At 53.4% G+C, this 25,541-nt stretch overlaps 1 protein-coding gene across 2 annotated transcripts; it reads right to left on the minus strand.

Annotated features, from left to right (window-relative positions):
* Positions 1-1,718: 1,718 nt before the first annotated feature.
* Positions 1,719-24,054, minus strand: F10 (coagulation factor X). 2 transcript variants are annotated; one of them, XM_026415160.2, is made up of 8 exons: positions 23,953-24,054; positions 20,180-20,340; positions 10,263-10,287; positions 8,991-9,104; positions 7,073-7,204; positions 4,617-4,858; positions 3,344-3,461; positions 1,719-2,309 (listed from the first exon to the last, which is right to left on the minus strand). In XM_026415160.2, exons 1-8 carry the CDS (start codon positions 24,020-24,022, stop codon positions 1,720-1,722), a joined length of 1,452 nt encoding a protein of 483 aa, XP_026270945.1. In that variant the 5' UTR covers positions 24,023-24,054; the 3' UTR covers position 1,719. The 2 variants fall into 2 exon arrangements, with proteins under 2 accessions (XP_026270945.1, XP_026270946.1); XM_026415161.2 differs by lacking the exons at positions 10,263-10,287; positions 20,180-20,340; positions 23,953-24,054 and adding an exon at positions 9,365-9,423.
* Between the last annotated feature and the right edge of the window lie 1,487 nt (positions 24,055-25,541).

Raw genomic sequence — 25,541 nt, forward strand, 5'->3', positions numbered from 1 at the left:
CAGGTGGCCCAGGGCATGTGAGGACAACGTGGGTTTAGTGTGATGGGAAAAGTGATGCTCAAGGGGAGATCACTGCAGGGCACACAGGCTTAGCAGAGGCTCCAACCCCACTGCAAGCCCGGGACCCCCACACCCCCTTGCCCTGTAGACTGCTGGCACCCTGCCCCATGTCCACCTTCCATTCAGAGCCTCCCCGGTTGGACTCTTCTGGACAGGTCAATGGTGGACACCTGCCTGTACCATGCGTGATGAAGGGCCTGCTCTCTTGCTGGCGGGCCTTGGTTTCCTTCCCAGGCGCAAGAACCTCAGGGCACAGGCCATCTGGTGACAGTGGCCTGTAGAGGGCAGACAGTGACAGGTAGGTGGGTGTACCTCTGAGCATCTGGACCTACACAGCGTCTCATCTCTAGAGGCAGGAGTCTCTGTCTGGGATGGCCTCAGGGACCTGGATGGATCCCAAGTCTGCTGCAGCCCGGAAGGTGCACCTCAGATATGACAGGCCAGCTGCCAAGGCCAGAGCCCTTTCTGCAGGAGGCTGGGAGCTACGCGGCGTCTGCACACCTGGGGGGCCTTGAGGCAGCCAGGCAGCGGTGTGTTTGAACACCCAGGCACACGTGCACAGGCGTGGGCTGCCCCAGGCAGGTTCTGGGAAATCAAGTGCTGGTTCACGTTGACTTTTCCTAACCTTCAAATGTTTGCAAACGGTCTGCCAGCTCCTGACTTTGGGGGAGTTTATACTAGAACTTTTAACTTTGTTTAGCAAAGTTTCGCAAAATGCAAACTGTACAGAGTTTTGGAAAACAGGCATTAAGTCCAGGCCAGACCAGTATTCTACTTCCAAGGGCAGGTTTGGTTTCCTTCTCCTGAAACTCAGGGCCTGGAGGCAGCGCTGAGTCGCGCAGGACAAGCGCAGGAGAGGACCTAGGAGCCTGGCACCCTCCAGCACACGCTGCTCTCATGGTGTGACATGTCATCAAAGTTCCAGAAACTCCCAGAATGGCCCCCTCCCCGAGACTCAGGGCTGAGTTCTAAGGCTTGGTCCCAAAGGGGTCTCATCTCAGCAGGCTGAGCCCACCTGCGGGGGGTTTCCTGGTGAGCAGGCAAAGGACAGGGGTGACCTCACCACACAGCCCGGCTCCAGTGACCGCTGTGTGTTAACCAGACGGCCGCCCAGGCAAGTGGGTGGGCCTGGGTCAGATGCCCCATTGCCTAGTAGTGAAAGGAGTGAGAAGCCCCTTCCCCAGGATGTGGTGGGGAGGAAGCTCTGCTGCCCACAGCTCCCCACCGGCTGGTTCCGGGAGGTGGGTGGGAGAGAAGCTGGCCAGGGAGGGGTCAGCGTCAGAGGGGCATCTGGGCTGGCCCTCCCAACCCCGTGATGCGCAGGGCTGACTCCTGGGCTGCTGCCGCTGTGTGCACTGGGGCCTGGGACACTGTTCACCAAGGAGCTGCCCAGGCAGCTGACGGCAGTTTGTGTCACCCGAGGACAGGAACCTGCGCTGGGAGGGGGAGGGCTCCATCGCAGTGCCAGCAGAGCCCCCCAGAGTCGGCAGTTCCCCAAGCGGAGCTGCCAGTGCTCTGTCTCGGGCCAGGCAGACCAGCCTTCCAGAGGAGCCCTGTGCCCACCTCCATCAGGCCGGCACAGGTGCGGGTGGGGGTGAAGGGTCGCAGCCCAGCGTGGTGACATGGAACAGCAGACAGGCCCAGCAAGCCTCCAGAGCTTTAATGGGGAGGAGAGGCCGAGCCCGGGGTCTCTGCCGCCGGCGACCCCTTGGCCTGCATGGACTTGTCGATCCACTTGAGGAAGGCGGTGACCTTGGTGTAGACCCCATACTTCCCTTTCCTTGCGCACCCTTCTCCCCAGCTGACAATGCCCGTCACAAAGTAGGTGTCCTTGAACCGGGTGACATGGGGGCCACCACTGTCCCCCTGGCAGGCGTCCTCCAGCTTGGCGTCGTAGCCAGCGCAGAACATGTTCTGGGTGATGGTGAAGCTGCTGGACAGCTTGCAGGTGTTGCGGTCCACGTAGGGCACCTCCAGCATCTTGAGAGTGCTGGACGGCCGGCCCTTCTCGTGGGTGCGCCCAAACCCGCTCACGATGCCCGTCTTCTGCGTCATCAGGGTGGCCTCTGCCCAGTCCTTCTGGGGCAGGCAGGCAGGGGCCACATTCATGCGGAAGGTGATGGGCGTCTTCAGCCTCAGGACGGCGATGTCAAAGTCGTAGGTCTCCCTCACGAACTTGTTGTGCTTGACCACCACCTCCACCTCGTGGACCATCTCGTTGCCCTCCTCCTTCTCCGTGTTCCGGTCCCCTGGAACCGGAGAGGACATCACAGCGTTAGTTCCCTGGGGACGGCATTTGCATGCCAGCTACTTTAAAAGAACTGTTTGTGATTGAGAAATGGTCTGTGGCCACATCTGAAACCGAAACATGGGAGAGTGGACAGAGAGCACTTGAAAATGACCTTCCACGTCCCTCCTAGGTGTCAGGACCTGGTGTCCCTCCTGGGTTCCAGGACCTGGTGTCCCTCCTAGATGTCAGGACCTGGGTATCCCTCTCCGGTATCAGGACCTGGTGTGGCGTCAAGACCTGGAGACCCTCCTGGGTGCCAGGACCTGGTGTCCCTGCTCACATTCCAGCTAATTCAGGGCGTCAGGTCCTCTTGATTCTCCAGGCTTTCAGCTGGTATCCCGTGTGTGCTCAGTGTGCCAGGCCCTGTCCAGGTGCTGGGGAGCTAAAGGTCCAGACCTGGGCTGTGTGATAGGCTGAGCACCTGGAAAGAGGTGTGTCTGAGCCGGGAGGAATTGTGAATCTCTTAGAATGGAAAGAAAGGGGCTGAGCGTCTTATTTAATTGCACATGGAAATGTCAGCATTTGGGGTACAGGGGTTAAATCAGATATGATGATAAAATCAACTCCACCCGTTCCTATGGACTGACGAGACGTGTGACAGAGACTTTAACATTACTGTGACATTTCAGGTGTGCTGGTGGCTGGCACTGGGTTTTCCCTGGGCAGCTCTAGAGTCTGTAGAGACAGACTTTAACCAAACGACCCACAGACCCCACAGACGAAAGTAGGAGGTAGGAGGCCCGGGGCGTGTGGCAGAGGGAGGAGGCGGGAGGCCAGGAGGGCTCTGCAGGCACAGCCAGCCACAGGAGAGGGCCCTGAGGTTCTGGGAGGGGCTGGAGGTCAGCGGTGCCCACCCCTCTCCCACTGCTTCCTCCCCTTCACCTGAGACGCCTCGCCACCTCTGGACAGGCTGCCAGGTACCATCTGTTCTGGAGGGGCTGACCGGTGGGGAGGCTGGGAGGGGGTGCCGGGGCGTGGAGAGGGGTCACTTACCTACCCTCACCTTGAATCTCTTGGCTTGGTGCAGACAGTGGGCTGCGGTGAGGACATGGAAGGGGCTCAGGATGGTGCCCCCACAGAACCCCTCGTTTTCCTCGTCGATGAGGAGGGCCTGCAGCAGTGAGACCCAGTCAGCCACCGGGTGACACAGGCCCTGAGGTCAGACTGGACACTTTCAAGGAGAGCTGGCCTCCTGGAGCTTCTCCGTGGGCCGGCCTGTCCCGGAGCTCTCCTTCCTGCTCCCTCTGCCCCGACAGCCGGGAGTCTTCCTCTGGGCTCCGCAGCCACTCTCCACACCCACTGGTCTTTGGAGCCCTTTCCAAAAGGGCCCTGGCGCTCCACACCCACCCTCTGGGGGAGGCCTCCTGGCCCGTCGCACTGCTCCAGGCCCCTTTCTAGGTCCAGGATTTCATTTTCTGCACACCCAGCTCCCAGTTCTGCACCCACACCGCGAGTTCTCACTGAACATGTCCCAGCAGTGAGCAGGGGCTGACGCTGCCTCCCCATGGGCCCCTGAAGCTCTAGAGCAGGGGACACCTGTCCACAGCCCAGGGCGGGGGCCGGGGGATCTCTGCAGTCCTGCTACGGGACAGGCATCTTGCTTTGGGCCTGAAAACCTCCGCTCAAGCTGGGCACCTCGTCCAAAGCGAAAGGGCAAGCCATGGGCAGTGTGTCCCATGCCACATCCAGGACCCACATCAGAAATCACTCGTTGTTTGTAGGAGATTCAAATGTAACTAATGTGCTTTTTTTTCTTCTTCTTCTTAAATTGGGCAACCCTAATCCAGTGATTTTTATTTCTATGTTTTTACTTTTGAGCATAAATGGATGTGCTTTTCTCTAAGGTACTTTTTGATACTGTCTCCCTTCCCTTAGGAATTTTTAGGTATTTGGGTTATCAAAAAAATTAGAAATGAAACAAGGACGTGACTTTCTTCCTCACCCTTGGAGGCGGGAGTGGCCTGCTCACCTGCTGCCAGGTGCGGCCTGACCCTTATGGGCAGGTTTTCAGACTAGGCCTTTCTGCCTTTCCGTCCTTCCCAGAACAGGGCGGCCCTGGGCATGGAGGGCCAGCAGCAAGGACGCCTGAGGGGCGATGGGTGGCAGACAGGGAACACACCGTGCCCCAGCCTCCTGCAGGCCGTGGCTCGCCTGCTGGGTGGGGAGCCCTTGCCCAGTGGGACTCTGCCTGAATGGAGGGCTACTCCCCAGGTGCTGAGCAGGAGGGGCCCAGCTGCGCTTTCCCAGAGCTGCTCAGGACAGTCACCTGCCAGGGACACTCCCCCTCTTCACAGTCCCGGCCGCCCACGATCCGAACGAGGTTCCTGCTGTCCTTCTGGTAGGTCTGGTTGAGGTTGAGCAAGTTGGAGGGGTCCTGGGTGGGAGGCAGGCTGTCCAGGCCACTCCAGGCCGGCGTGGTGGTCCTGGGCGTAGCCTCACTGCTGTTGGCAGCTGGGCCCGCTGACCTCTTCCTGCGTCCCAGAGTGAGCTTCCCACAGGGGAAGAGGTCTGAAAGAAGCACAGCAAGGCCTCAGCAGAGCCAGGCTCCCCACCCCTCGGCCCCAGCTGGAGTCCTGGGCAGACGACTCTGGTGGTGCTTGGTAGGTGGTGGCTAGGTGGTGGCGGAGCCCCAGGTGGGTGCAGCTGTCTGCATGGGGCTCACCTCACCCTGAGCTCTAGTCGCAGCCGGAGCAGAAGGAGAAGTGCACAGCTGCCTGCAACTGGCAACGGCACCAACCAGTAAGGTCGGCGTGGGGGACGGCAGAGGGGGCGCCTGCAGGGCGAGGCAAGAGGCCCTTGGAGAGTCCAGAGGGCTGGCTTCCACGGGGGTGCCCTGGACTGTTCTGATTTTTCTGTATGCTTGAAATTTTTCCTCATGAAGTGTCAAATTAAAACCCAGTGTCCAGGCAGGAAAGCAGCCGTGGGCAGGAAGCACAGGCAAGCAGCCTGCAGCCAAGCCAGGGAGCCCGGAGCCATGCGGCTTTGTGGGGCCCCATCTGCTACTTCCTGGCTCCTGCAGGGACCCAAGGGCAGGGCCACGTATTTGAACCCTCCCTTCCCACATCATCTGCAGGGGACCCAAGGCAGAGAGGAGGGCGTCCCTGCAGAGCCAGAATGAAGAGAAGGGGACGCAGCAGCGGGAGAGGACAGCAACCCCTGTGCTTGTCAGGGCCGGCTGGGTCGGGTGCTTTCCCCTGGCCCAGGCGGGGCCTGGCAGCCGCGGCCTGCAGGGTGCTTGGGAGCGTTCCCTGGAAGCAGGGCCCTCTTCCTACACTTGCTAGCTCTGGAGGATGTTTGTACACCTCCTTTCACACTCTGAGTTTGCTCTCTAGGACGAGACCAGAGCTTCTTGCGTTAGGAAGTAGTTTACTGGTCTTTCTTTCTCTTTCTTCTTTCTTTCTGGGGCATTGGGATGAAACCCAAGGACCTTGCACATACTGGGCAAATGTTCTACCACCGAGTCATACTCCACAGCCCTTTATTTTAATTGATTTGTGAATATTCCTGCAATCAAAAAAAAAAAAAAAAACAACTGTACGCATGTCAAGAAATGGCTTCAATTAAACTATTTCTGCATCAGCTGAAGCTTAAAACTTCATTATCCAAATGTATGATATATGATATGTCAAGATCAATGTAATGTTTTGAGCAACTAATAAATTTCTGATGTTTAAAACAAAACAAAACAAAACAAAACACTTCATTATCAACCGGGTATAGTGGCTCACACCTATAATCCCAGCGGCTCAGGAGGCTGAGGCAGGGCAATTGCAAGTTCAAAGCCAGCCTCAGCAACTTAGCCAGGCCATAAGCAGCTTAATGAGACCATGTCTCTAATAAAATATAAAAAAGGCAGGGAGTATGGCTCAGTGGTTAAGCAGGTTCGATCCCCAGTACCAAAAACAAAACACAAACAAAAAAAAGAAAACAAAAACTTCATTATCAACGGAAACCAACTTGCATTCCTTTCTTTTGGAGGGTTTCATGCTACATAATTGAAGTAAACTTTGAAGGATATATTTGGGACCTTTATTTTTCTTGATTACTAATTTTTGAAAGAAACTGTTTCACTGAGAAGAATATGACAGAGTAATGAGTCCCCTGGGGAAGTCAAGTCTGGATGGGGGGTGTGTCACCAGGCTCCGACTGGAACCTCATGGGTGCCTGGTCACCTGGCTCTATGACAGGCAGCCCGCCCACTGCTTCCCTGTCTCGCCCAGGTGATGGCTCAGGAGAGGGGGGCCAGCAGGGGCCACGAGAGGTAGAGGGGTGGCCCCAAGGGCCGACCCCTCAGGTCCCTAGTGCCCTTGTCCCTAGCCCAGTGGGTTCCTGAGCCTGCTCTGCATTCGCTGCTCTCTGGGAGCCTCCTGAGCACTGGCCCCAGTGCTGGTCATCACACGCCCAGTGTCCAGTTCTTTCCAAGTGAGAGGAAAATTGAACTCCTCCCCCCACCAGAGTGCCCGGCAGGAGTCACCTCCTTCCAGAGCCACATCCACCCCGCAGGCAAGTGGGAGTGAAGAACAGGTTAGCCAGCACAGCTGCTCGCAGGACCACTGGGCTTCCCACGGGAATGACCCAGCCCTGGTGCCAGGCTGCGGCTCTCTTGGCAGCCCACCCGGCCCAGCAGGAGGCCCTGCCCTGCCCTGCTCATGGCACGTGCTCCTGGTCCGATGCCACCAGCTCTGTGGCTCAGGAGCCCTGTGTGGCCTCAGGTCCTCCTACCTGTGGAGATGCAGGACTTGCCGTCGTCACCGAGGGTGTACCCACTGGCGCAGGAGCACACCACTGAGTTCTGCTTTTCCTGGCAAAACTGGTCGCAGTCCCCGTTGTCCAGGCTGCAGAGTTTCCGTGCGACTGTGGGCAGAGGAAACCGCTGCAGCGGCAGGAGGGACCCACTCCAGCCGCCCACCCGTCCTGACACACAGGGCCCCTGCAGGAAAGGTGTTCACGGAGCAGCCAAGTGAGGTGGCTGCTCCACATGCGGCCTGCCTCCTAGGCCACTGAGGGACACCTGGCATTCACGCAGGTTCTGCATTGCCCTAAAGAAACCCAAGCTGTCCAGTGAAAGGCTAGAAGGTGGACAGAGGTCCCAAGGGCTGGGTGGTGTGGACTGAGGTCAGGACGCTGGCTCCAGGGACCAGGGACCAGGGACCAGGGACCAGGGCAGTTCCAGGCAGGGGCTCAGAGCCCCTGCAGCCAAGGCCAGGAGGCTGCCTGTGGAAGTGAGGCTTCTGTACCATGGGGGCTCCGCAGGCCTGACTGTCTCATGCTCCTCCAGGGTCAGGCTGACACCTTACCCCGCCAGGCAGACAGCTGGAAGCCTTGCTCCTCCACAGAGGCTGGGCCCTGGCACGTGGGAGGGTCTAAGAGGAGTTACTTTCCCTTCAACTTCCATCCACTCCTGTGGCCACTAGATCCAGACAGGTCCCCACGGTGGCCTCCTGTGTTCTCTGCGAGGGCTGCATGCATCCTGCGCAGCCTGAGGGCCCTGCTGTTTGGTGGGGTGCCTTCAGCTCCAACTCTCTCCCTTCACCCATCATGGACAGTGGAACAGTTGCTGGGCACTGACCACCACTGCCTATCCAGGAGCATGGGAGATCTTTCCATCTTCTGAGGTTTTCTTCAGTTTCTTTCTTCAGTGTCCTGTAGTTTTCATTGTAGAGGTCTTTCACCTCTTTTTTAGGCTGATTCCCGAGTATTTTTTTTTTCTTGAGGCTATTGTGAATGGAGTAGTTTTCTTAATTTTTCTTTCAGTGGATTCATCGCTGATATATAGGAATATGTTTGATTTACGGGTGTTGATTTTATATCCTGCTACTTTGCTGAATTCATTTATTAGGCCTAAAAGTTTTCTGGTGGAATTTTTTGCATCTTCTAGACATAGAATCATGTCATCAGCAAATAGTGATAGGTTGAGTTCTTCTTTACCTGTTTATATCCTTTTAATTTCTTTCTTCTGTCTGATTGCTCTGGCTAGAGTTTCAAGGATGATGTTGAATAGAGGTGGTGAAAGAGGGCATCCTTGCCTTGTTCCAGTTTTTAGAAGGAATGCTTCCAATTTCTCTCCATTGAGAATGATGCTGGCCTTGGGTTTAGCATAGAGAGCCTCTACAATGTTGAGGTGTGTTCCTACTGTCCCTAGTTTTTCTAGTGTTTTGAACATGAAGTTGTGCTGTATTTTGTCAAATGCTTTTTTTTTGCATTTATTGAGATGATCATATGATTCTTGTCTTTAAATCTATTGATGTGATGAATTACGTTTATTGATTCTGTATGTTGAACCAACCCTGCATCCCTGGGATGAATCCCACTTGATCGTGGTGCAGGATCTTTTTAATATGTTTTGGTATGCGATTTGCCAGGATTTCTGCATCTGTGTTCATCAGGGGTATTGGTCTGAAGTTTCCTTTCCTTGATGTGTCTTTGTCTGGTTTTGGTATCAGGGTGATATTAGCCTCGTAGAATGCACTTGGAAGGGTTCCCTCCTTTTCTATTCCATGGAATACTTTGGGAAGTATTGGTGTTAATTCTTCTTAGAAGTAACTCAAGGTCATCTCATCATGGATTTCCCGCCTTCTCTCCTCCCACCTCCCACCTACAGGCATTTCTGCTCTGAAGATAGCCAAGCAGAGGGACTTACAGAATTCGCAGTTTTTGCCTTCGAATCCATCCAGGCAGGAGCAGGAGTACTCTCCGAGCCCATCTTTACACTTTCCCTGATTCTGGCAAGGATTGCTATCACACTGGTCACCATCTGCAAAGAGAGGGTTGGCACCAAGCCTGCAGGCATGACCATCCCAGACGAACTTGAGCTTGGCATGGCCGGCCACGGGCACGTACCCATAGACAGCTCGAGCTAGCTTCTGCTGCTCTGGGAACACTGTCTTTGGACTGTGTTGTCCCCCCTTGGAGGCCCTGCCTCACTGGCCCTTGACTGCCCCCTAGTTCTGTCGAGATGTTTTACAGTGTGTCTATGGCCAGCGTGGCCCTCTGGCTGGTGGCTGCAGTGGTCACCTGAAGCAAAGGGCTCTGAGCTGAGCATTGACAAGAGGGCGTCGGGTTCCACTTCCACGTGACCTGGGGTGGAAGAGGAAACAGAGACTCCCATCCAGCCCTGGCGTGGACTTCCCATTTCTTGGTGGAAGTTCAGCACCTGATGCAGAGCTGGGTCAACTGCCATTTGAGAAACTTCGAGACTGTTTTCAGTAGTCACCATTAACACCTTCTTATGCCCTGGAAGATTTAGATCAGGCTGGCTAGCTTGTTAGGAAATCCAATCTTTCAGATTCCGTTTTTTTGCTTTCATGTAATACACTTATATTTTAAAAAAATACCGTGGAATTTGGTATCCTCAAATAAGAATAAACTGATTAAAATCTACATTTGAGCTGGGTGATGTGGCATGAACCTATGGTCCCAGCTACTCAGGAAGCTGAGGCTAGAGAATCACTTAAGCCCAGGAGTTTGAGACAAGCCTGGATGACAGAGTGAGACTTCACCTCAAAAAGAAAAAAACCTTGCTGGGCCTGGTGGCCCGTCCCAGGAATCCCGATGATTCAGGATGCTGAGGCAGGAGGGTTTCAAGTTTAAGGTGAGCCTGGGCCATGTATATCTTAAAATATAAAGAGGGTGGGAATGTAGCTCAGTGGTCAAATGCCCCTGGGCTCAATTCCCAGTATGAAAAATCTATAGTTGAGTAAATAAAACTAGAATTAATAAAAATCACTATAAAAATAATATCAAATAACTATTGTAGGAACACCCAAAGAGCAAACATCTTAAATGTGTGAGATTTTAAATAGGAGCAGGAAGGATATTCACCAAGTATTTTAGAAAGTCAAATACAATCTCTCAGCGTTTAAATATCCTAATGAGCCTCTCCCACTTAAGAGTAAAACAGAGAATACCTCACCTTTGTATTTGTTCCAGAATTCATTCTAAAATAAAACAAACATTTAGAAATGCATTAGAAAAGCAGACATTTCATGCCATTCACTCCACAGCTGCAACCTGGGAGGAAAGAATTGTTCTAGAATCACCTGATCTAAAGGGGAAAGGAGGGGCTGGGGTGGTGGCTCCGTGGTAGAGCGCTCGCCTTGCACGTGAGAGACCCTGGGTTTGATCCTCAGCACCACATAAAAATAAATAACAAAATAAAGGTGTTGGGTCAATGTGTAACTAAAAAAATATTTAAAAAGAATAAAGGGGAGAGGACAGGAATCTTCTCTATTAGATGTGGCTTAGTTTGTCTTAAATTAAACATTTTTGTTGAACTTTCAAGTTAATCATCAAAGCCCAGATTGTGCCAAGAACAATCATTCTGTTTCCCAGCCCTTGCTGATGAGTGAGGTTTAGTTAGGCTGTCTGGTGGTCACAATCACCCCATTGCTTAGAGAAGTGCTGTCACCAGGCTCCTGTGACACTGAGACACTCAGTCTTGGTCTGTCTGTCTGGGTTGGCTCCGTAGGCCCCTCCACAGGCCCGCTGGGCCCCAGCACGCGCATTCATTAGAACAGGGTCCTCGCAGGTGTAATTAAAAGGCTCCAGAGGGGATCATCCTGGAGTACCACAAGTCCCCGCTCACAAGCCTGTCCCCCAGAGACAGAGAAGGACACCTGCAGCCATCAGAGAGGAGGCCGGTGAGGATAAGGGGCAGAGCAGTCACAGGGGCCACATGCGTGGGGACAGGCACAAACACACTCCTTCAGCCTCTGCAGGGGAGCCAATCGGCTGATGCCTCGTTTTTGATCTGGTGTCTCCAAAACTACAAGAGAATAGATCCCTGACATTTTAAGGCATCTGGTTTGTGGCAGTTCATTATGGTGGCCCTAGAAATGAATGCAGTGTCTTTTAATTTTTTTTTTAATAAATCACACAGTAAAATCGACTTTTCGTGCATGATTCTATGAGTTTCTGTGGGGAGCCATTCTCACACATGATTGGGTGGCTCCCGTTAAGGGTCTGAGGCACTTTGGCAAAAGTCGAAGTTTTTCCCGACCCTTTCCTGATGAGAGAGCCCATCCGTGTGGGGGTGTGCCTGACCACTGACCCAGGGGACCCAATCACTGACCCTGACCTTGGAGTGCAGCCCCCCCTCAACCTTCATTGGATGGAATTCTCCCTTGAATCTCTTGTTCCCTAATAAAAGGCTAGTCCCCGCGTGCTCTCTCTCTCTCTCCTGCTAGCCCTGAGTAATCCCTGCTGTCCTGCTGGGCGGCTAGAGGAGCGAACCAGAGAGGGGAGCCGTCTCGGACCTAGCAATAGAAATAAGGTAACTGAGTCTTGTGTTTTATCTCAATCTCTTCTAACTAACTTTATGCCTAGAACCTCATTAATGAAACCACTGCGCAGGCCGCGTGGTAGAAGTTTCAATATGTGTATACATTTGTGTAACAACTACCACAATCAGGATATGGGGCACATCTGTGCTCCCCACCTGGCACTGCCCTGCTCTGCGTCACCACAGCAAGGACTTTTTACACTGTCACATAACTGGAATCCTACATCATGTAACCTTGTCATTCAGCACAGTGCCTTTGAGATCACCCAGGCCAACACATACACCAACGGTGGGTCCCGGCACTGCCCGGTAGTGGTCCTCTGCACGGCTGTCCCTGTTGTTCACTCCTTCACCCACCATGGACACTCATGTCCAGTTCTGGTAATCACGAACAGGACTGCTGTGAACATTTGTGTAGAGGTGTTTTGTGAAAACAAGGAATGGTGGTCTGCATTTGTCACCTTCAACACCACGAGAGATCAATCTCTAGTAGTTAAAGCCACCCAATGTGTGGTGCTTTGTTATGGTAGCTCTGGAAATGAACGCAATGTCTGAGTTATATGGCTAACTTTGTAAAAATCTCTCCAACTCTCCAAGATGAGGGTGCTGCCGGCCTTCCCCTTAGTAGCATATAAGGTTCTGGTTGCTCCACAGCGTGACCAGCACTTGCCAAGGGTCACTGTTTCTTCCTTTCTCAGTTATAGAGGTTTTGTTGATAGATCACAGTTCCGTAGTGGCCCACGGTGTTGAGTATCTTCTTATGGGCTTGTCATACATATTTTGTCTTTGGTGAGGTAGCTGTTCAAGTCTCTTTACTTAGGTGTTTATTTTCTTCTTCTGAGTCATTAGCATACATATTCTGAATACAGATTTCTTTTTGGATATGTAAACTGCAAATACTTTCTTAGTATGTAGCTTATATTTTCATTCTCTTAACTGAGCAAAAGTTTTAATTTTGACAAAGTCTAGTTGTCAATTGATCATCTACCTATTTTCTTTTATGAAACCTTCTTTTGGCTGAGGCAAGAGGAGCACAAGTTCAAAGCCAGCCTCAGCAACCTAGTGAGGCCCTTAGCAATTTAGCGAGAGAGACCCTGTCTCTAAATAAAATATTTTAATCAGGGCTGGGCTGTGGCTCAATTCACAAAAGCACCCATAGCTTGATCCCCAAACAAACAAAAACCAAATCAAACAAAACCAAAACAAACAAAAAAACAACCCAATCATTCTTTTGGTGTGTTTGGTGTTTTCTATGCAAATGGCTATGCTATCTGTAAACAGGGTGTAAGAATGGCCTTAGGCTTTGGCCTAAACAAGCCCATTTTAAAACTCCATTTTAAAATAAACCTGGCAAGTCACAGAGCTCTCTGATATGTCATCAAGCATATCTGGTTAAAAGCAAGTCACTTTCCACAACCTAGGTAAGAGGGTGAAGTCATGTGTCATTTGTCATAGCCCTGATAACAGCCAGAAGGGTATCAGGGTAGACACCACCAGACATAGGTCCTCTCTAAGATGTAAGTTGTCACTAAGAAACCTGGTCACAGCTGATAGGGATCCTAAATGCATGCAGAAGCTCCAAGATTTAGTATGAATAACGGAACAAATAACAGACATTCAGCCAGCCGACACTGACGCACACAGCCCGAGAGCCTGGTAAGCACCTGGACAGACAGCCCAGCTCCTCTCATCATCTGCCTGATCCTCTGCCTTGTCCTCATGGCTCTCAAACTCTACAGCAGCCTCCTGACCTGGTGAGAACAGGGACCTCTCCTTACACCCTCTCCTCACCAACTGTCAGCTCCACCCCAGGAGAAGCTATGGGTTCCTGGCCTGGACAGGGTGAGTGAGCAGACACCTGCTGGGTTTAAGACCTAAGACTCAAGACTTTAAATCTAGCACTTAAGCTCAGCATGCAGAGGGAATGTCTGTGATAGGTCTGTTGTGACTAAGGGTGTTGGCAGTGCTTAGAGTTAACTAAGAATTGTTTGCTTTGAACTGATCATGTCTATTGCAGTGCCCAGCATTAAGGATTGTCATTCCCTGATTAATAACCTATAGAGTGGGCCGGGGTTGTGGCTCAGTGGTAGAGTGCTTGCCTAGCATGCGTGAGACACTGGGTTTGATCCTGGGAACCACAATAAATAAATAAAGGTATTGTGTCCATCTGCAACTACAAAAATATTGAAAAAAAAGAACCTATGGAGTGAAATTGTATTAAGTGATTTGAGTGAATAAAGTATCGAAAAGGGCATTAGTGCATGGCCATTCTTTATTTCTCCCCTCGACTGCATGTCACACCTTTGCCCATTGTGACACAAGGACAGCTTTACTCCCGACTTCCTGTAAGACTTGCTGTGGCTGGGACTCCAGCACAGTGGGCCAGCAGGAGCCGGGAACCAACAGGGTGGCCTTTCCAGAGTTTCAGCAGGAAAGCACTCCCTTCTCACCATTCAGCTCCACAACACTGGTTGTCCTGTCACACTGAATTTTACTCCCTTTCACTCACAGTCTGCCGACTGTTCTTCATCGTGAAGTTTTATGTCTAGATTCATGAGACATTTTTTTTATTGTTTTGGTACTGGCAATTGGACCCAGGGGCACTGAATTATTTATAAATGTGCTAACTTCCAAATATCTGGAGATATTTCTATACTGATCATTTAGTTTAATTCCATTATGACCAGAAAACATTTCATGAGCTCACTCTTTTAAATTTGTAAGGTTTACTTAGAAAATATAATCCAGAAGAAATACAGTAATATTTAAAAATAACTCAGTTGCCAATACATGAGGATAGTGACTTCCCCATATAATTATCTTTTTAGAACTATAAGTATGGTAGCTATACAGAAGAGTGTTGGGAGATAATGCTGTGTGAAAACGGTGAACTTGAACTTGGATAAGCGTTGCAGTTATTTTCATCATTCCTTATTATTTTAGTCAGCCTTTTTGCTGTGGCAACTAAAAGAAATGACCAGCACAATTACAGAGGAGGAGAAGTTGACCTGAGGCTCACAGTTTCAGAGATCTCAGTTCATAGACAACAGGCTCTATTCCTCAGGGCTCAACGTGAGGTACAACATCATGGTGGAAGAGTGTGGCAGAGAGAAGCAGCTCATACGATGATCAGAAAGGAGAGAGAGGGAGAGGGAGAGGGAGAGAGAAAGGGGGAGAGTCTCAACTTGCCAGATACAAATCTATTCCCTAAAGTCACGGCCTCAACGCCCAGCTCCTCCAGTCACAACCAACCTGCCTTCTGCTACGACTCAGCTAATCCCATCAGGTGACTAACTCACTGATTGGGCCCAATCATTTCTCCTCTTGCATCATCCCACACATGAGCTTTTGGGGGACACCTCACATCCAAACCATAGCATTCCACCTCTGACCCCCAAAAGTTCATGACCATATCACCACGCAAAATACATCTAGTCCACTTCCAAGAGTCCCCATTGTCTCCATAGTTCCAAGGTTGCCCCAAAGTTCAAGTCCAAAGTCTCCTGAGACTCAGGGCAAATATGCATCATGAATTCCTGTAAAAAAATCAAAAGTGATTTACAAGTGTCCAATATATAAAGGTACACAGTGAACATTCCCTTCACAAAAAATAGAGGCATAGAAAGAGAGATAGGACCAAAGCAAGATCAAAATCCAGCTGGGCACACAAGTCCTGCTGCTCCACTTATGCCATCTGGGGCACATGGCCTGGTGACATTCTGTCCAAAGGGCTTGTGGAGCGCCACCCTGGGTCTTGCTGCAGTCTAAGTGGCCTTTCTGTTGGTTTGTCTCTGTTCCTGCGGCTCTCCTTGGTCAGGGTCCCATGTGGATGGCATTTTTTAATCTTTGGGTCTCCACTGCAGCTTCAGCTTCCCTCTCACATCTTCACTTTGCCCTCTCAGGGGCTGCCCACAGGGACTCCCACTCTGGGGCACTTCCTCTGGCTTCCCAGGCCTTCCTTCCCAACATTGGTGGAAGCCTCCATGAGCCCCAACTCCATGGCTTATACCAAGGTCTGCCACCATCCCCAGCAGCAGCCAACCCTCCAGGGACCCTGGCTGCAGCAGCCTCTGAGTGTCTGAGCTCCTTGAAAACGCTTCCCGGGCCCCTTCCCTATTGGTCTCTTCTCAGAGAATTTTTACCTTTACTCTCCTGAGTCTGAGATGGGTGTGGTCTTGCCAGACCCTGAGATGCCTCCAAGCCATCTTTCTTTTTGTCTCTGGGCAAAGTCCTCAACATTTCCATAGTTGTGGTAAAGTCTTTAAAAACTGCAAATTCCTTGTCCCAGTTTTACTCCCACCTTTCAAGTAAAAGTTTTTCAAATCTTTCTGCTCCTGAATATCACAATAAATTTTGGCTGAAAGCCATCAGCAACATCCATGCCACTGCCTGAATGCTCTGCTGCAGGGATTCTGAGTGTGGAAATGTACAGGGAAGTGTTCCCCTGGTGAGCAAGCTCCCAGGGTGGCGAGGGGGGTAGGTAACAGCCACCCTGTTTCCCACCCTTAGAATGCCCTGTAATCTCTCTTAGGACCTAATAATATAGCTAATGTCTAGCTGGTATGGCAATGCCCTGAGAAGTCTCTGTTAGAGCCTCATCAAGACTCCACCTTGATTGTAGGAACATAGCTCCTGGGAATAGTAGAACTTGTTTGATAGATAATTACAATGTTTCACCAAGCTCTGGTGCTCCTGGAGCTGCCCACCTAACAATAACTTCAGACAATGGACCTTCTTGAAAACTGCACAAAGTTGCTAACATTGCATATTGTAATTCTGAAAAGTAACTGAAGAATAAGCAACTTTACTGGTACTCTGAACAACAATGTGGTTGTGATACTAATGACCTAATGCAACCTAATGGTATAAATAAACATAAACGCTGACTCTTGGACAAGTAGTCACTCTGCCACCTTTCCTGCCTCTGCATCTTGTCTCTGTGTCTCCTTCATTACTCTGCTGTCTAGAAATTTCTTTTCACCAGATTAAGAAGTCCATGACTTTTAAAATCAGCCTCACAGAAAGTCTCAGGGTACCAGCAAAATGCAGACAACTTCTCAGCCAGAACATAACATGAATGGCCTCTACTTCAAATTCCATTAGAGTCCTTTCATGAACCGTCCTGAGCCCTGTCTTCAATGACCACTGTCGTATTGACATTCTGGTCTTCTGAGCTCCCAACAGAATTGGCCATTAAACTCAGCTTCTACCAATCTAAAGCATTTCCAGCTTGCACTGTTATACATCTCAGAATTCCTTCCACTAATTTCAAAAAGGCCCAAAAGGTTCTGAACCACATGGGCAGGTTAGTGACAGCAATGACCCCACTCCTGGTATTGATTTGTTTTAGTCTTTTTTTTTTTTTTTTTTTTTTTTTTTTTTTTTTTGCTGCTGTGACTAAAAGAATGACTAGCACAATTGAGGAGGAAAAGTTTATTTGCAGGATCAGCTTCAGAGGTCTCAATCCATAGACAGCTCTATTCCTCAGGGCTGAAGGTGAAGCAGAACATCATGGAGGAAGAGTGTGGCTGAGGGAAGCAGCTCATATAATGATCAGATAGCAGAGAGAGGTCTCCACTTGCCAGATACAAATATATACCCAAACCACACCCCCAATTGTCACGTTCCATGACTAAAACACTCAGGGTCACTCTAGGTGAACTGGGCTGCACAAAATAATCACACAGAGACAAAGAAATATCTTTTCCTTTGTGTCTGTGATGGCTCCTCCGACCTTAGGGGTCCATGGAAAGAGGGAGCCAAGGAGCATGTGCTGAACCTTTTTATTGGGGAGAAGCCATTCAAATGAGGCAAGGGGTCAGGTTTCAGGGGGTTGAGTTTAGCTTCATGATGTCATCAGATTAACTGATATCTAGGAACTCCATGCCCATATCATGAGCTGTGTGGGGATCACAGGCCGAGCAAGTGAAAAGAGCAGAGTGAGGCCCACCCAAACAGAAGGGCCACAGTTCAGCCCACTTTGTGCGCTCAGTGCTCACAGTTTACACACACATACACACAGCCCATGGCTGGCTTGCCACATATCCACATTCTCATCACTCAAGGCTAAGAGGCAGCACCCAAGACCCAAGCCCTGCCTCCTCCAGACACACCCAACCTGCCTTCAATTATCACTCAATCCCATCAGGTGATTAATTCATCGATTGGGTTAAGGCTCTCACAACCTAATCATTTCTCACACATGTGTTTTTTTGGGACATCTCACATCCAAACCATAAGATTTACTTATTTTTGGTGCTGGAGATCAAGCTTAGGGTCTTGCACATGCTGGTTCATGCTGTACTACTAAACTACACTCCAGCCCACTTTTATTATCCTTGAATACTTTTAATATTTACCTGTATTAAACAAATACTTAAAATGAAAATAGTCCTGAAATTATTTTCTTAATAAATAAACATTATTTATCTGGTAAGAATAAAAAAGAATTCTTAATTATTTTTCTCCCTTCTGGTGGTTGAAATGAACTACAGTCCTCAAATGGACAGCAACACAAGAATTCCCTTGAAGACCACTTTCTTTTGCAGAAATGCAAAGATGCTGGATGTTATTCCCTAGATGAAAGTGCCAACTACTGTGCTTTCTAGTATATTCGTAATTACTGCATTGTCCTCCTTTGAGTTCCATGGCAGGAAATAGAACTTCTTCTCACGTTACGGGGCCCAGCTGATGTCCACGCTCATCAGCTGTGGGATGGGGCAGGACCGAAGCGGAGGCGCACAAGTTTCCCTGTGTGCACGGGGGCTCTTGCCACGGTTAGGATGAGGTGCCCCGCAAGCTCCTGCACAAAGGCAGGATCGTCCCGCGGGGGACGATGCGGCTGGGGGAGCCGCAACCTCATCTGCCCGGCTGGGTGCTAAGGAGGGCAGGTGGGTCCCCGGGTGGCCTCCAGACCCCGCCAGGGCGGGCAGCTTTCCTGCGCTGGGTCCCTCCCTCCTCTCGGCGCAGAAGCCGGGGGTCGCCCACCCGGGACCACCCTCCGGCACCGGGCGCCAAGGACGCTGCTTCCTCCAAGCGGGCCTCCGCAGGCATCTGGGCCGCAGTGACCATAAGGCTGGACAGCTCGGCTCTCCGAGCCACCACGCTCTTGGCGTCAGGGGCGGCCGCCCGCGGGGCTCTCGCCGCTCCCTCCCGAGCTGGCCAGCACCGAGCGTGGGCCGCGGCGGGCAAGCGAGGCACACCGGGGCTCGGACCGCCCGGCGGACGGCAGCCACCCCGCGCCCGCCTGCCTCGGCGCGCAGCCCGGCGGGGTCAGGGGGTGTGCTTCCGTCCGGCCGAGGCCCCGCCCCTTCCGGCGCCCGCGCCCGCGCGCCAGCCAGCCCTCCGCGAGCTGCTAGGCAACGGCCGTCGGCCCCCGCCGCGGTGTTGAGTGGCAGGTTATGTTTCAAGTCGCTTTCGCCACACTTAGGTCCCTCCGGCGGTTTCCCACCCGAGAGGTGCCGCAGGGAGGCCAGAAGGAGCGCCTTGCAGGGTCCAGCGTGGGGCCTGCTGGCCAGCCCGGCGCTGCGGCGCGAGACTGGACAGCGCAGCCCAGGGGTAGCACGGATCCGGATGGATCAGCCCAGGGCAGCACGGAGCCCCGATAGCCCCGTCCAGGGGACAGCACGGAGCCCCGATAGCCCCGTCCAGGGGACAGCACGGAGCCCAGATAGCCCCGTCCAGGGGACAGCACGGAGCCCCGATATCCCCACTCAGGGGACAGCACGGAGCCCGGATAGCCCCACTCAGGGGACAGCACGGAGCCCCGATAGGCCCGTCCAGGGGACAGCACGGAGCCCCGATATCCCCACTCAGGGGACAGCACGGAGCCCAGATAGCCCCGTCCAGGGGACAGCACGGAGCCCCGATATCCCCACTCAGGGGACAGCACGGAGCCCCGATAGCCCCACTCAGGGGACAGCACGGAGCCCCGATAGCCCCGTCCAGGGGACAGCACGGAGCCCCGATATCCCCACTCAGGGGACAGCACGGAGCCCGGATAGCCCCACTCAGGGGACAGCAAGGAGCCCGGATAGCCCCGTCCAGGGGACAGCACGGAGCCCGGATAGCCCCGCTCAGGGGACAGCAAGGAGCCCGGATAGCCCCGCTCAGGGGACAGCAAGGAGCCCGGATAGCCCCGCTCAGGGGACAGCAAGGAGCCAGGATAGCCCCGCTCAGGGGACAGCACGGAGCCAGGATAGCCCCGCTCAGGGGACAGCACGGAGCCAGGATAGCCCCGCTCAGGGGACAGCACGGAGCCAGGATAGCCCCTCTCAGGGGACAGCACGGAGCCCGGATAGCCCCGCTCAGGGGACAGCACGGAGCCCGGATAGCCCCGCTCAGGGGACAGCACGGAGCCCGGATAGCCCCGCTCAGGGGACAGCACGGAGCCCGGATAGCCCCGCTCAGGGGACAGCACGGATCCCCGATAGCCCCGCCCAGGGGACAGCACGGAGCCCGAATAGCCCGCTCTGGCAGCACGGAGCCTGATGGCTCAGCCCAGGGCCCCCCGCCCGCGGCCCCGGTGTCCTCCGGTGCGGGGGCCTCACCGTCAGGTCGTAGTCCTCGAAGACTTCTCGGGCTTCTTCATAAGAGCAAGTCTCTTCCAAACACTCTCTTTCGAGGTTTCCTTTCTTCATCTCTTCAAAAAGTGAATTTGCTCTCCGGGTCCTCACCAGGACATTGTTGGCTTGTTCCCGGTTAATGAACACTAGAGGACAAGGAAGGGCACAAATCAGTGTCTCGGTACCACCACCTGCGCACCTCCAGAGGCTGAGCACTCCTTCCTCAGCACCCAGGGAGTGGGGCGCTGCCAGTCTCCCTCTGCGGCTCCTCACAACATGCCCTGGGGGAAGCCGCCGTCCAGGGTCAGCAGGAGCTCCCCTGCATGGCCCTCTCTGCAGAGCCACCCAAGCTCTCCTTGGCAAGCTCCTGGCTCAGAGGGCTTCTATCAGGTGTACCCTTCGGCCACCTCCTAGTGCTACCTCGGCCCCACCCAGGCCCAGCGCCCTTCAGGGCCTCTTTTGGTTGAGTGGGGAGTTATGAGCGGGTTTGATCTTGACCTGTAATGTATATAAAGTCAGGACACAGAAGTAAAACAAGCTTAAGAAGCGGTACTCCTCTATTTTCTACAAAATAGTACTATTTTATTTCATTTTTAAATACCCACTAAATTGATTCCATGACAAAGACATGAACCGTGATCAGCTAACTTCAGTGCCCTGCGTCAGTTCATCTTTGTCCCTTCCATGCTATGTGGGGGACCCTAGGTTCCCACCTGCCTTTTTTGGGTGGGGTACCAGGGATTGAACTCAGGGGCACTCAACCACTGAGCCACTTCCCAGCACTATTTTTTTTTTTTTTTTGTATTTTATTTAGAGACAGGGTCTCGCTGAGTTGCTTAGCACTTTGCCATTGCTGAGGCTGGCTTTGAACTCGTGATCCCCTCCTCAGCCTCCCGAGTCACTGGGATTACAGGGGTGTGCCTAGTTCCCATCTGCTTTTGCCTCTCTGTCTCCCGCTCCTGCTCTTTTCTTTGTGACATGGGAGTGAGGGGGATGTAGAGGGTGTCAGTAGCCAGGGCAAGATGGTGAGTGAGGAGGTCAAGGTAGGGCCAGACCAAGGGAGCATGGAGAGGGTCTTCTGATGAGTTCGACTTCCTGCTTGACGAAAGTGCTTGTGGACACAGCAGGGACCCAGTCAGACAGACACTTCTGTACTTGTGCCCCAAGCAGAAGATCCATAGAAAAACTAAAATAGATGTGTGGACAGGGTAGAGGGCACTCCTGAACAATAGTGAGGGGGCATGCACAGGGAGGAGATAAGGAAATCGCAGGGACCATAAAAAGAACAGGCCAACACTCCCCATAGGACTTCTCGCTCCAGGGCCCCTTCAGAGAAGTCTGTCTGTCACTTCTGCAGTGAACCTGCTGCTTGATTGCTGTCTGTGTCCTGTTCTTCAGTTCTTTGCTGAGCAGAGACAACAAACCCAAGACTACTAGATGGACCAGGAGGACCTCAGATTCTTTTCTTGACCCTCTATCCTGTTTCTTGAACTTCCTCCCACTGAAGAGTTCAGGGTCTCACCACAAAAAGGACAACTCTGCAGGAGCTACTTCTAGTAATGACTTGTTCTGAGCTCCACGTTTTCATGTCTCACTGTGGCCCGTGTCACCCCTTGTCTCAGAACACCAAGCTCCTTATGTCCAGAAAGTACAAAGAGGATCAAGCAGAGTTTCAGATACACCTCTTCCCTGTACTGCATTTTACTGACAAGTAGAGATATGGTACTACTTCTGAGTTCCATAGAGGGTGTGAAGACTCCTGTGCCGGGTCTGGTACACAGCAGGTGCTCTGTAAACGTCAGCCTCGTTCTTAGATCACTTTTTTCCCTAAATCCCCCCCTTTTAAGGACACCTATGTTATCCCAATAAAGCCAGGTTCAGACTTGTTTCTCCCACCATCAAGTGCTTGCTTTGAAGCAGAGCCCAAATGTGGGTGCTCCAATCTGTACACACTGCTGTCTCCAGGAGCAGTATCCTGCCACCTGCACACCACACAGGGCTCAGTACTATCCTTAGCCACTGAGGGAGGTGTGAGAGTGCAGTGCCTGTCCTCGAGGCACCAGGAATATCCTAGCCCCGACCAGCATTCCCCAAACTGCAACCTGTGGACCTGCTGTGGGTGGAAGACCCACGTCCTAACCCGTGCCCTGACCTTCTAATGCACACACATTGGCACACTGATCTGGGGTCCCTCCTCCTCTCTGTGCAGCCTGCTTCCTTGAAGCCAAGTTGACACATGCTGGTTTTCCCTCTGCATGGCCAGAGCTGTAGCCATAGCTCACAGGCCTGCTCAAGAAACAGTCTCCGTGGTCCTCGGAGCAGCTCACCATCCTGCAGGAGCCACGCCCTTCTTGGCACCCTCCCTGAGTTTCCCAGGCTGTTCCACCAGGCCCCACCCGATCCACACCTCTTCCTGCCTCTTCCCTTTTGGTGAAGGTGCAGCAGTACCTGGGAGCTTGAACTGGGAGGAGGAAGTGTAAGGCACAGGGCGAGGGCATGATGCCTGAGGAAGCCAAGAAGGAGCCACAGCTGCCTGGTGGCCTCAAGCTAGAACCAGAGGTCTTTGATCCCATGGCTGGGCCTCTTGGATTTCCTCCCTTCAAGGCTCCCTTGCACCCATCTCTCCCACCATGCTAGCCCATTTCCTGTTTAGACTGTGCCCACCACTCTCATGCCCCAGGGCCTTTGCACTGGCCACCTTCCCTGTAGAGCATTCTTTCCCTGAATACCATGTGGCTCACTCCATCCCTCACCACTGGCTCTAAAGTTATCCCCACCCACATCTTTTGACCCCTTTCCCTGCTGTTTTTTGAACAGCACCACTGTCTGATTCTGCACGCCTGCAGGTTTGTTGCCCTCTAACTGGAATGCATCCTTGTGCAAAAAGACAGTCTTCCTGGTGGCAGCTGTGCCTCCACCGCCCGGCCTGAGGAGATGCGTAGGGAGTACGGGAGTGCACAGCCAGCCTCTGGCCCAGCTCTCTTGACGCAGTTAGGCCCTCTGAGGACTCTGACTCTTCCTTGGTCAGACCTGGTGCCGCCGGCCAGTGGTCTCGCTTTCTGAATGGAGGGAAACTAGGCTGGTGCTTTGAAAGGCCCAGACGGGGCCGCTCTCGGCCTGGTCCACTGTGCGGTTTGCTTTCCCAGCTGCCTGGCGCAGTCCTGGGACGGGCCTGACTCTTGGTTTTGGTGTACCCCGTGGTCGCCCAGGCGGATGCTGAGTTCTAGGAGGGCTTACTGCCACATTCTGAGTCAGGCCAAAGCTGGACCAGACCACTGTTGCGAGTGTGGACATGGAAACGCAGGTGGCTCAGCCTAGTGGCTGCGCTGGACGCAGCTGGCACCCTGTGGGCTGGACCTGTTCCATTTTACATTCAGGCCCCCTCTGGGGCCTGGGGCCTGGGCGCCCCCTCCCAGTGGGAGTCATGAGTGGCGCTGGACTGTCTTGGCCTCCTCCCCGCAGCACCTCTGCCCTGCTGTCCTCATCTCTGCCCGTCTCTGCTCACCTCCACTTCGTCCTGCTGTTCCACCTCCCTCCCTTCTCTCTGTGTCTCCTCTTGTGTTTTTATCCCCTGTGACCCCCATCTGCCCATCTGACTCTCTGGCAGGAGCCGCAGTGGCCCTAACTGTGCCCTTGGCTGGGAAGGTCAGCCAGCCTGTGCCGGGCCAGAGCACCCCTGTGCACATTCCCCCACTGCCCACCCTCGGCCCTCCCCTCCTCCAGGGGCCATCCTGCAGCGCAAAGGGCAGGGCACTCACCGCTTCTCCCAGGCACCAGGAGGCTGGCCAGGATGGCGCTGAGCAGGCCCAGGTGCAGCAGGCTCCCCATGGTGTGGCCAAAGACAGTGGCTTCCTCCCTGCTGTGATGGGTGCCGGGTCAAGGTTCATTCAGCCTGGCCCCGGGTGGCTATTGTCCTTCTGCTTATCTTGGCCTCCTGATTGGAGCTCCGGCTGTGGTGAGGGCAGGGCAGGGGACTGGGCCTGTGGTCACTGGCCCCTGCCTTCCCCAGGCAGAGTGGGTGGCTGCAGAGGCCACGGCCAACCTTGTCATCGTTGGAAACAGGGCCCAGCAGGGCTGGCTGCATCCATTCCTGGTTCAGGAGAGGAGAGGACCCCGTTTGTGTCCCTTGTGTGGATCCGATGCGCACGTCTCTTACTTACTCTTCACCCCCTTGGCAACAGGATCGTTTTCTGATCGTTTTCCAGAACAGAAACCCAGGTGGAGATAGAGGACAGGCCTCTCATGGCCCTCGGGTGGAGTGGGATTTTCCCCCAGGCTCTAGGGGCCCCTGGCTGGCCCAGGCAGGCCCTCAGTGTGGGTCAGGTTTGGGGGACCAGTGTTCCCTGGACAAGACTGCACGTGGTCACCATGTGGCTCTCAGAGGACAAGTGACCCTGAAATGGCATTGGGTTGACACAGTTTGTTCCTCACTCACATGGTGTCTCAGAGGGCCAATGGGAAGAGAAGCCGGCTGCCCTGCTGGCCTTGCTGACTTCACAGCAGGTCCAGGGTGGAGGTCGAGGGCCCTGCACACTTGTTTGGTACTGGTCACCTCTGGAGAATAATCATGACCTCGTCTTGGTTACATTCTTACCCATTTAGGTCCTAGAAGTAGCATCTGCACAGAGTGACCCTGGGATTGGGGTGGGGAAGGCAAGGGTGTTTGGGTCTGTGACAGAGGAAGCAGCTCAGCTCCCTGGCCGGTCCCTGGGAGCTGCTGGGAGTGTGTGCGTGGAGTGGGGCCCAGGCCAGGGCAGCGCTGCTCCTGATCCCAGGGACCTCCTAGCATCAGGCCCTCGTGCTTCTGTACTCAATGGCCAGATGAGGAGCCAGAGGCACAGCTGAGATTCTGCTCTCCAGCCTCTGGAAGAAAGAGCAACACTGGGCTTGTGCGGACCGTGGTCCCCCGTCCCCCCCTGCCAGAGGCAGAGCCAGCTGCTGGGGGGGCCAGAGATGACCTCATCCTCCTCAGAGTCTGCCCCCGCGGGTGCTCTGTGATCGCAGAGGATGGGCAGGAGTGAGGCTCCTACTGCTGCAGCACTCGTGCCTGGTCAGCGGTCGCTCCTGTGCTGGGCCGGACGCACATAGCCCTGCAGGCAAGGGGGTTCTGTCTGGCTCCTCACTCTGCCTCCAGGTCCTGTGAACACCACCTCGTGGGATGGACAGACAACGCTGGTGCCGAGGCTGGGAGCCGGAGTCTGGCTGAGTGGTCACTGCCACACACCGGGCTGCACCAGCACCTGGCCCTGGGGGACAGTGGAGCTGGCAGCAGCAGTGCCTGGCTGCTGCCGCTCTGGGTGCTTACTCGGCTTCGCAAGAGTGTGGAGACCCGGTTCTGTGAGCGGGC

This window comes from Urocitellus parryii, chromosome 2, assembly GCF_045843805.1.
Source record: "Urocitellus parryii isolate mUroPar1 chromosome 2, mUroPar1.hap1, whole genome shotgun sequence".
Lineage (NCBI taxonomy): Eukaryota > Metazoa > Chordata > Mammalia > Rodentia > Sciuridae > Urocitellus > Urocitellus parryii.